General features: G+C 42.5%; 1 protein-coding gene across 3 annotated transcripts in view; it reads right to left on the bottom strand.

Annotated features, from left to right (window-relative positions):
- Tshr (thyroid stimulating hormone receptor) overlaps positions 1–12,080 on the bottom strand; it is a 128,192-nt gene that overhangs the window by 23,007 nt on the left and 93,105 nt on the right. For all 3 annotated transcript variants that reach the window (XM_052738692.1, XM_052738694.1, XM_052738695.1), the window contains one exon: positions 2,629–2,706. In XM_052738692.1, the coding sequence (XP_052594652.1) occupies positions 2,629–2,706 (78 nt within the window). The remainder of the gene's footprint in view (positions 1–2,628; positions 2,707–12,080) is intronic.

Here is a 12,080-nt window from a genome sequence, read left to right as displayed (position 1 = left end):
CTCTCATACCTATAATAGAAACCTTTCCACCAAATCATGGACAGACATCTTGGTGATTCCCTTACTGTGCCCTTGTAGTTAGACAGGGGTGTGGTCTGAACTCTGGTTCCCATGTTTGTGCAGCAAGTACTCTTAACTCCAGAGCAATCTCTCCAGTACCCCCATTTCCTGAGCAGTAAATGAAAACACTGGAAGCTCTGTCACCTGAACATCAGGTTTCTCTCTAATCCATATCTTTGATCCACTTTCTAAGGCCTCCAAGTCAATCACTTTCAACTATGGCTATCCCTTCCATAACTGTCTACATCTCTCCATGTACTTGTTTTGGATTTTGTTGGCTGGTTTTCTTCTCTAGAACATGAATGTAACACTTTTCCATGACCCTTTACCCACATACACCCCTCCTTATATATATATACATATATATAGAGAGAGAGCTCATATAACTCTACTTGCCTAGCAGTTTCAGGACCTATTTAATCAAAGCCATATCTAGGATTTGGGTTGTTACTCTGTGTATTGGGATTTCTCCATTTTTCAACTATAGCTTTTTGTTCTGTAATGAGCCGCTTCTCTCTTGGCCTCTTTCTTATTTACATACCTTGGTTTGAATGGATCTCTTGCTCAATTTCCTGTGTGCTCCACCGTTCTATAAGACACCTCCCAAACTAGACCAGCATTGCTCCTAATTTGATTTTATTTTTTATTAATTAAACTTATTCCAAGACACCACCATACATGTGTATAATGCATTCTACTTATTCTCATTTATCTCCCCCCCCAATCCCCACCAACCTCCCCACTCCCTTACATCTCTCTTTCTCAGATTTATGTCTCTTTTATTCATTTTGTGACAAACTGTGCTTAACCAGGGCTGTCTACATGGTCACCAGTTTGGAGATATCCATTGGAATATAGTGGGCTCACTGGTGCATAGAAAATTGAAGGAAATAACTCCCTGTCCTCAGGATTCTACCCCTAACCCATGTTCAGCTGGGAGGGCTGAGCTCCTGAGCCCCTCCCTCATCCAGCCCAACTGTTGATGGGTCACTGTGGTACAGACTTAGTGCAGACAACCGCACCCATTGTGGGTTCATAATTGCAGTTGCTCTCTCTAGCACATTCTTCTGTCTATACTTCACTGTGAGTCAGGAGAAACTCCCATAGCGTACAGAAGACCTTAAGAAAACTGCTGGGCGATGGTGGCGCACGCCTTTAATCCCAGCACTCGGGAGGCAGAGCCAGGTGGCTCTCTGTGAGTTCGAGGCCAGCCTGGGCTACCAAGTGAGTCCCAGGAAAGGCGCAAAGCTACACAGAGAAACCCTGTCCCGAAAAACCAAAAAAAAAAAAAAGAAAACTGGACCACTTACCTACTTAACTGGGTGCATTAATTCCCAAGGTGAAATAAATTGTAGGAGGTGAAAGAATGGAGGTATAAGGTGCTCAGGATTGCCAACCATCCACTCTCCTCTTGGGATACACCTATTGTTTATCAGTTTCTGGGGTCATCTGTATACATGTTAATACAATTTAATTGTTTTCTATTTTTAGAAATAAATACTTTCCTCTTGCTTCCAAAGGATTGCCTTGTGGATCTTTAGGGGACTGTGTGTCTCACTCCATAAAGGACTAATTAGATGGTCAGTGATGAGATCTTAAACCAAGGGAATGAAGAAGGGGACATTGATCAAGAAGCCTGAGGGAAGTAGACTTGACAGGACATGATTACCAACTACACGTGGGAGGTGTAGTTAGAACAAATGCACAAACAGGTGCATTGTCCAACTATTAAAGAAAAGAAACACTTAGATCCCATCTTCCCTAGAAGTTCTTCAGTTAGGAATCAGGCTATAATTTATGTTTTTCTCCTCTGTGCTGGCCTCAGGTGGTTGCCTTTGGGTACAATTTCTCTGTAAAGACTTACTTGTAAATCTCATATCTTAGGATTTTGTAAACAGCACCGGTCCACAAAGAGAATTCCTAAAAGTTGCCTGACCAGGTGGCAGATGGAATCCTGGGACTTGGGGGCTTCTGAGTCTCAAAGACTTCTTCTAAGACGTAGCCTATAGAGGCAAGTGGGGAATAGTGGCAGAAACTTTTACCCAATATAACAGCTTTCTCTTGTCTTGAATGTTGGTGCGGTGGTCTGAATGAAAATGCCCCCCCCCCCAGGCTCATAAGGAGTGGCACTATTAGGAGGCGTGGTCTTGTTGAAGTAGGTGTGGGCTTGTCAGAGGGCTTGTCACTGGGGGTTGGGTTTTGAGGTTTTCAGATACTCAAGCCAGGCCCAGTCTCTGTCTCTGTCTCTATCTGTCTGTCTGTCTGTCTCTCTCTCTTCCTCCAGCCTTCAGATCCAGATATAGAACTCTCAGCTACCTCTTCAACACCGTGTCTGCCTATACTCCTACATGCTTCCCTCCATGATGTTAATGGACTAAATCTGTGAACTTTACTCCAGCCCTCAATGAACTGCTTTCCTTTATAATAGTTGCTGTGGTCATAGTGTCTCTTCATAGCAACAGAAATTCTAAGACAGTTGGAATCACCTCTCTTCACACCTCTTTCATTCCAGAAACGTAAAAGAGAAAAACAGTAAAAAGCGACTAGTCATTCATTTGTCTTACTCACAGCAAGGTTGGTCCACTGTACACTCCTCCAAAGGCATCTTTGTCTATAGCTGTCAGGAATTTATTCTTGTTTAGGTAACTAGACAGAATGAGAGAGAGAGAGAGAGAGAGAGAGAGAGAGAGAGAGAGAGAGAGAGAGAGAGAGAGAGAGAGAGAATATGAATTAGGCAAACTTAAGCCATCACATAACATTAGAATAAATACCAAAATAAAATGTAACCAAGGTCATATTAATTTTGAAGACACTTTACGTTCTTCTGACTTAAGCACCATTCTCGGTGACAGGAATGCCAAGTTTCATTGTGGCAGGAATCTTTGAAAATTAATGATGTCTAGGGTCTAGTTTGCATCTCTACATTTTATCAAAGTTTCCCAAATTGCCTATTTCTTGGCAATCATTTTTTTTTCTACTTTGGCTCAAATTTTGCTTTTCAAAATTGACCATTATTCCCATATGTCTTTGAAGCTGGAACTTTTTTGTTGTTGTTCTTAAGTCTTTAACTCTATTCTTTTTTTTAAATTTTATTTTATAATTTAATTTAATTATACATATCAGCCATGGATTCCCTTGTTCTCCCCCCTCCTGCCCCCCCTTCTCCCCAGCCCACCCCCCATTCCCATCTCCTCCATGGCAAAGACTCCCCTGAGGATTGAGTTCAACTTGGTAGATTCAGTCCAGGCAGGTCCAGTCCCCTCCTCCCAGGCTGAGCCAAGTGTCCCTGTATAAGCCCCAGGTTCCAAACAGCCAGCTAAGAGGTGGGATGGGGCTGGTAAGGGTGGGTGGTGGGTGGTGGTAGGGATGGCCAGAGACTCAGTTCTTTTCTTGGAGCAGAGTGGCCAGATTTAGTAAGTTAAAATACACGATGTCAGTTTAATTCGAATTATAGATAAGCAATCAATAATTTTCAAGCGTAAATATTTCCCATGCAACTTATCTGTTGTTTATCTGAAATTCAGATTTAATTGAATGGCATGCATTGTATCCAACAGCACTAGTGCTGTGGGATGTTCTGTATGGCAAATGTGTTGCTCTGATTGGTCAATAAATAAAACACTGATTGGCCATTGGCTAGGCAGGAAGTGTAGGCGGGACAAGGAGGAGAATAAAGCTGGGAAGTGGAAGGCTGAGTCAGAGAGACACTGCCAGCCGCCACGATGACAAACAGCATGTGAAGATGCCGGTAAGCCACGAGCCATGTGGCAAGGTATAGATTAATGGAAATGGATTAATTTAAGCTGTAAGAACAGTTATCAAGAAGCCTGCCACGGCCATACAGTTTGTAACCAATATAAGTCTCTGTGTTTACTTGGTTGGGTCTGAGAGGCTGTGGGACTGGCAGGTGAGAGAGATTTGTCCTGACTATGGGCCAGGCAGGAAAACTCAAGCTACACACTAGTTTTGGTGTAGGGATATTTATGTAAATAAGATTATAGCATATACCTTTTGTGAAAAGTGATGGGGATGTTGATCTTTCCCTTTTTCCAACACATTGGTCATTTGAAAGGATAGTATTTCTTAGGCAATTTAAGTCACAAAGTGCTTTTGAAATAAAATTTCCTCCAAATGAACAAAAGCACCCAAGGATTTTGAAGTTGGCCCTTCTCTCCCCTGATAGGTTTTTTTTAGAGAGTAAAATAATCTAAAATGAAATAAAGAATATCTGTCTTTGTTATACAGGACCCCAATTTATACATTTACATTATCTCACAGCATAGTGTAGGCAGTTTACACTAGTGAGTGACCATGGTTTGATGCAAAATAAGCACAGTGGAGACGCTTGGGGAGGTCTACTTAATTATAGATAATCCTTCCTCTATCATATCAGTGGGCTTTGCTCTACAGGATGGCACGTGCTTAAGGATGATGGCTAATAATAGTAGAGTAATTGAAGACTTTCAGTCAGAATTCTTTCTCCAGAGCTTTCATCAAGAAAGGTCCCTCTAGTTAATTGGATCCGGGTGTGTCTTTGCTGGAGCAGTGTGAGTAGGAATAAAACAATCCACCACCAGTGTGGAAGAGTTTTATCATCCTCCTCGCTCTGGGCAGGCTAAGAGATTTAACAAACAAGTACTAGGATTACAAGCAATGGCATGAGGTCTTACACATGTCAATACAGTTTAGAGCCTTTCAATTATTTTTTAAAATAGAGGTCAGGGACTATTCATCTAAAGCTGCACTACATTGCCCTCTACTCTCTTTTTCCGCCTGACATTACCAGAATCTGTAATACCTAGTTTATTTTCTTACTGGAATATTATGTTATTTCAACAAGAATGGAAGTTCTGTGCCTTATTTCCTGCTGTGTACCCACTGCTAACTTCAGGGCTCCCTAAGTACTTACTGGGTGGGAATTGGGAATGATCAAACAAACAAACAAACAAATAAATATATCTTTCCTTCAAGATAGTGACACTGATACTTTCAAGCTTTGAGGGTGACACACAGGACTGTTTAAAGAAAAAAAATAATGAAGACTAAAAGAAGACTTAGCATATGATGTGGTGGCTTTGGGGAAATCGGCCTTCCTGGTGGCAGCTCGTTTACAAAGAATGGCCCTCACATGGCCTCTTTAAATAGTGGCTGAGTACACAACTTCTGGAGTGTGTTTAGTAGCTCTGTTTTATAACAAAATGATGGATACAATCAGTGTAAAAGAGAAATGGATTACATCTGTTCACAGTCATGGAGACGAGTTGATTGCGTTCTTTTGGGGTCTGTGGTACCATGGCTTGCCATCGTAGGAGCATGAAGCAGAGGAAGCTGCTTTTCTCATGGTGGCTGAGAAGCCAATAACAAAGGAAAAAGAAGGGCCTGGTACCATATCCCCTTCAAAGGAATGTCCCCAATGACCCAACTTCCCCTCACTAATCTTCTTAAAAGTTCTACTATTTCCCACTAACACCAAGTTGAGAACACCAAGACTTTAATACATGGGACTTAGGGGGGCATCCCAGATACCATCTATACCAGAGGTTGTTATGAAGCCTCACATAGAAAAGACCAGTCTTCTATAGGTTCAGACACCTGAGTAAGCTGCCGAAACATCGTTATGTGTTCCCAATGGATTAATGTCATATAAGGCTTGGGTCACAGCACCCTCATGTTCACGGTTTGATTCCATCATAAACCCATTATGCTTATGAAGATCTTTTGTTTGATAGTAGCTGGATTGGGTAAGACCCATCTTGGGAAAAAAAATAACCGGAGAGAGACTCTTGATGAGCACAATTTTGTAATATAACAACTATGATGGGTATAGTGGCCATGCTGGCTTGTAACTCTTTCTATAGTTTTGGGCCAGTATAGCTATAGATTTTATGTTGTTCCCGGGCTGCCCCAAATCAAGTAATCTCTGCTGAGCTCCTCTCTTTTCCCCTCTTCATTGAGAGCAAAAATTGGCTTGCTTTAATCATCAGAAATTATTGTAAAAACTAAATTATCACTTGTCCAATTTTGTAGTGTTTTCAGCTAATACTTAATACACCCCTGAGGACGAGCAGACTGGGTGATAAGCAGTGCACTTTACCAGAAATGTTGCAGAAGGCTTCAAACTGGGGAAGGCAGCCAGAGTCCAGAATGGGAGAAAGAATGTAGCAAGAGGTACAGCCAATGTGAACGGAGGTGAACCAGCCTGATGGAAGGCCCTGTTCTCGAAAGACAGTGTGGTCGTTTCGTTACTTAACCTCTGAAGATGATAAGGTGTTTAAAAATGAACCTGCCGCTCTTCCCTGCTCAGTCTGTTGGTTTTTTCGAGACAGGGTCTCACTAGGACTGAGTTTGGGCTCATGAGCCTCTGACTCCCATACCTTGAGAGTCTCTGGTAGTTTTCAGGGCTGCCTCTTTTAGCTTTGAATCTTGGCTTCTGATTTCTCCTTCCAGCTCCCACCAGAAGCTAAGGGGGAGGAATTACAGACCCAGAAGCTTTCACATCTAGGAAGGATGGGCTTCTATTCACCTCATTAGCCACATGCCAGTGTCTGGGAATGTCAGTCTCCTTCAACTGGTTCCTTGATCCCAACATATCCTGAGTCTGAGCTGTGTACACTGACTTGGATAAATCAGTCACAGATCTTGGTAAGCCAGATGGGAATCTAGTCTAGACAAATGACTATTTTGTATGTGGTTGATAATAGAAGACGAACTCCAAGAAGGTTCAAAAGTTTAGGAGGACTTGTCAGAAGTGTCAAAATGAGAGATTTCCTAAAAGTTAGGGTTGCTAATGTGAATACTGGGAAGGGCTTTTAGAAAAGCCTTAATAGTTCCTTCTAAAGTAAAACAGATGCTGTGGACTCTGTCTGTGTAAGGACACTTCATTATTCGCATGGATTCTGCCTCTTTGAACCTGGTGAAGAAATTAAGGTTTTCCTAGAAAAGAGTTGTCAAATTTTCCATATTTCAATTTGAGAAGAGTTGTCAAATTTTCCATAGTTCAATAATTGAGAATCTGAAAAGTGGGGTTGGGAAAATGAAGATAGCGATGAGTTGGGGGAAAGTATCTAATGGACAGCATCAGTATTGTGGGGGTGTGTGTGTGTGTGTGTGTGTGTGTGTGTGTGTGTGTGTGTGTGTTTTCAGTTTCTTGGATTTACTTTTTTTTTTTGTTTTTGTTTTTGCTTTTCAAGACAAGGTTTTTCTGCAGCTCTGGCTGTCTTGGAACTTGCTATGTAGACCAGGCTGACCTTGAACTCAGAGATCCCTCTGTCTGTCTCCTGAGTGCTGGGATTAAAGTTGTGTACCACCATTGCCCAGCTTGGACTCACTTTTTTAAAATTTCTTTTTTGAAACTTATTTATTTTTATTTTATGTGTTTGAATGTTTTTCCTGCATGTGTGTCTGCATATCATGTTCATGGAGTGCCTGCAGAGGTCAAAAGAGGGGTTCAGATCCCCTGGAACTGGCATTACAGATAGCTGTGAGCATCTATGTAGATGCTGGGAATTGAACCTGGGTCTTCTGCAAGAGCAGTTGGTGCTCTTAAGCACTGAGCCATCTTTCCAACCCCTGGGTTCATTCTTGACACACAGGGGCCATTCAGTAAAGACTTGTTTGACAAGAATGAAAGCCCTGTTTATGGGTAACTCACAGGTAGGACAGTTTCTATTCAACCACAGAAGTGATCAGTGTCAAAGAAAGGAGTATGATGTACTGGGTAAATTTGCTGTGACTCCTGGTCTTCGTTCTCTGAGGAGTTCAAGGATCCATTTCAGTTCCAAGATAGAATTTCATCTCATTCCTACATAATTACTTAAGGGGAAAGTGGGGTTGGCATCTGGGTATGTTGTGACATTCACATGGGAGTACTTCTGTGGGGAACCATTTTTTTTTTTCTACATGGCTCTTGTTAAGAAAATGATAGGGATCCACAGCCTAGCTCTTACATTAGTCTAAATGGAAACTGGATTGCTCTGTGGAAATCTTGTTCGTTACAGGGATCAAGGCACTTGTTTATTGACAGTAACAGGTGAGAAAGTGTTCAAGACTGTAGGAGGCAGAGGGGACAGCCAGCCTTGGAGCATATCCTACGAGCTGTTTAAATACTTACTCCGTGAGAAATAGCAGCCTTCTTAATCCTATAATCTTCTCTACCGTCATCTTTTCCCAGTGGCTCCAAGCTGTGGTGAATTACTTCTAATCAGCTCATGTGTGATGCTAATTAGCACGTTGTTTGTGTTGACTTCTCTGCTCATAATGATTACTGTCTTGGTAAGTCCTTAACACGTCGAAGTTTTTTTATTTTATTTTTGGTCTGAATGTTTCCTGCTAGATAGAGGCTGAATACCTAGAATCCAGCCATAGAAAAATTTCTCTCAGAGAAGCAGACACTGCATGAGAAGCAACTCAGTTCTAGAAGACTGGATAAAGAGAGAGTAGAGAGGTCCAGAGAAAGAACATGGGACTTAACTTATGATTGAGAGCAGTTCAACTTCTCCTGAGCAAGGACACTCATACTCAATGATTTGTCATCCGAGTGATGACAAGGTGCTTGGCTGTCAGTGAAACCACAGGGCGATGAGTTTTCACCCACTTGCCATGATTTTCACAAACTTCTAACTAACGACAGCACTGCTGCTGGATTCTGTGCTTGTCCTCAGCATGGGATTGGTCCAACTTGGCTGCGATAACATTACTCAGTTACACTAAAACAATGGGTGTAATTGAGGTCAGACCCGATAATTTCAGTACATCAGCATGAAGTAGATGAGTGTTGTTTTGGATGACAAATTATTTAAACTAAAACCTAGAGCTATGTAAACACAGTTCTAGAGAGATTATGCTATTTCAATCTTTGAACCCTGTTAGGATAATTATTACAGAAGGTTGATATGTTTTCCTTAGTTTGAAAACACAGTAAAGATTGAGCTGTGTTAAAAACATGGTGTGAGGATCTAGAGAGACGGCTCGGGCTAGAACACTTTCCATACAAGTTTGACTCCCTGAATTTGATCGCTGGGACCCAAATAAAGGCCTGGAGTGGTGGCACATATCTGCAATGGCAGCATTTCTGTGGTGGGATCTGTAAGGATTCGGTCCTTAATTACATCATCAGCCTTCCTTCGACAGCGTCCCAGCCTAAAAAGCGGGTGGGCCCTTAGTGCACCCTGTGTCTCTCCTTTTCCGCTCCTTCCTCCCGTCGGCCATCGCTCCCCCTTCTCGGCCCTCCTCTCTCCCTCCCCCCTCTCCCCTCTTCCCAGTAAAGCTCTAAAAAGGTAACCATGGCTATGATTCTTTCAATCAGCACGCTCCGTGGGTGGCGACCAGCCATGAGGGGCAACGCCGTGGCATAACCAACAGGATCAGAGGTGGAGACAGGAGAATCTACCTGAAGCTTGTGGACCAGCTAGTGTCGAGTACACTGTGCAGGGAAAGAGACAGTAAGAGAGATCCTGCCTCAACAATGTGGAAGGCAGGAACTGATTCTCAAACATCCTCTCAGATTGCTAGATGCACACAGTGACACATGGGTATACACACACACACACACACACACACACACACACACACACACACACTAATTAATTAAAAACCACATATAGTAACCATGGAAATATGACTTATTTTCCCTTCATCTAAGGAGCAGTCCTTCTCTTGAGGGGCCCCTGATAATGACCATCAATTTCAACACACATTGGATTTACATGATATCTTTTCCCTGGAGCGTTGAAAAGTAGGAAGAAATAACTTTTCCTTAATCAAAGTAAGGTACTTGGGAGACGATGGGAAGCAGATGGAGCAGAGTTCCTGTTTGTGTTCCCAACACCGACTGGGAAACGCTGATTTGTATTCTGTTACGGTTGGATCTGAGCTTTTTAGCCCTGAAGTATTTTTATCCTGACACTTCTTTTCTTAATCAAACGCGTGTCTTTTAACCTTTATCAGAGAGACACAAAGATCCTCCTCATCGAATAGCTTCCTCTACTCTTAAGATCTGCAAACTGTGACCCGTCAGTCGGCGGCGCCTTACCCCTGTTCTTGTCAATGTTTTGTTGAAAATACAGCCATATACATGTATTTATGTGTTGATTTCGCTGTTTCCTACGACAACAGAAGCTGATACACTTGTGTGTATTTATGGGCGTGGGTGTGCATGTGCTACAACACACGTGTGGAGGTTATAGGACCACTTCGGGTTTCAGTCCTCACCTGCTTCCTGAAACATGGTTCACCACCATGTATGCCAGTGAACCACAGGCTTACGTGGGTTATCTTGTCTTTATTCCTGTCTGGCAGGAGGAATGCTGGGATTACCAGTGCATGGTACCATGCTGGGTTTTGTGTGAGTTCTGGGGATCTGAACTCAGGTCCTTGTGCTTGCATGGCAAGTACTTTACCTGCTGAGTGATTTCCCCAGCCTGACTTTTTCCATGTGCCTGAGCATGCATGTGTGTGTGTGTGTGTGTGTGTGTGTGTGTGTGTGTGTGTGTGTGAGTGTGTGTGTGTGTGTGTGTGTGTGTGTGTGTGTGTGTGTGAATGTGTCTGGAGACCAGAGTTGATAATGGGCAGTCTCTAACTTTGGACTTTGGAGCTCACCAATTCAGCTACATTGTCTGGCCAGCAGACCCTAACTCTGTCCCTACCCTACAGTACTGGGACTCCAGATGCACTCTGTGGCACTGGGCTGGTGCACAGGCTCTGGGGATCTGAACTCAGATCCTCACACTTGTTCGGCAAGCCCTTCATCAACTGAACCATTGTCTTCGCCCTCCTTTCAGAGCTCTGTAGACATGAGCAGGATGTCAAACACAAATAGGGTGTACTTCGAAGCAACAATGGTCAATTTTAATGCTTGCTAACTGAATTATCCATTATTGAAAGTCTTAGTCTCCCAGAATTCTGGAAAGGCAGCTTTGATTTAGGCAAGAGTGGAGTCCATATACTTACTGCATTTGGGAGTCATTTACTCAACTCTAGTCTCTCTGGTTGGGAGTTTTTAAAATGTTTCTGTCCCCGAGCTTGCTGATGTGGTTCTCTGTTGTCTCAAGGCTAAGTTCTTTCTGCTCCCAACATCTACAACGGTACTGTCATGCTTTGAAGTATTTATACCCTGGGTACCTCTAAAGTCACAATTATTATTATTATTATTATTTTGGTTTTTCGAGACAGGGTTTCTCTGTGTAGCTTTGCACCTTTCCTGGATCTTGCGCTGTAGACCAGGCTGTCCTCGAACTTACAGAGATCCGCCTGCCTCTGCCTCCCGAGTGCTGGGATTAAAGGCGTGCGCCACCACCGCCCGGCCACAATTATTTTTAAGAGATCCTAAAAATTAAATTACTAGAGCCATTTTTCCTACGTGTGAAAGCTTTAGAATCAAAGAACATATTTGGTGGTATTTGCCTAATATTAAATGCTGATCTTTAAAAAAAGCATAGGATAAATTTAGAGAAAAATCATGCTGATTTCTCCAAGGTAGCTGGCCAATATCTTTGGATATTCAGCACTTGGATATTTTCTGGTTGATGCTGATTTGGGATTGGATAAATTTCCTGCTGATACACTTCGATCCTTGGTGTAGCTGGGCTTGTATTGACTTCATAAGAATGTAATTTTCATTGTGAGCAGGAAGCATGTTGTGTTTGCTTATTTTGTGGCTAGCACAGGGCTTTGTGCGTTGCAGGCACACAGTAGCTATGCTGAGAAGTCAGTGAAGGGCTGTGTGAGATTAGTGTAATCAAGTGAAGACAGAAGGAGGGGCTTTCCAATTTTGTCAATGACTTGTATTGACGAGAATTATGTACCCTGTGGTGTCTTTCAGAGCTTCCTCGGTAATTATATACTAAAAAGATAACTGAAATCAAACCATAACAAACCCGCCCTACCAAAAAACCAACAGAATGATATTCGTCTTCCAATAGAGACTAGAAGGAAGCCCCCAAACCCAAGAGCTAGACTCCACCTCAACAGGATGTAGCGAATCTTACCTAACTATAAGAAATTCAAAACTTGTTACCATTTAT

Source organism: Peromyscus californicus, unplaced genomic scaffold (assembly GCF_007827085.1).
Source record: "Peromyscus californicus insignis strain IS unplaced genomic scaffold, ASM782708v3 Scaffold_15__1_contigs__length_86483966, whole genome shotgun sequence".
Taxonomy (NCBI): Eukaryota; Metazoa; Chordata; class Mammalia; order Rodentia; family Cricetidae; genus Peromyscus; species Peromyscus californicus.
The sequence above is the reverse complement of the archived record's forward strand: the minus strand, read 5'-3'. Positions and strand labels throughout refer to the sequence as shown.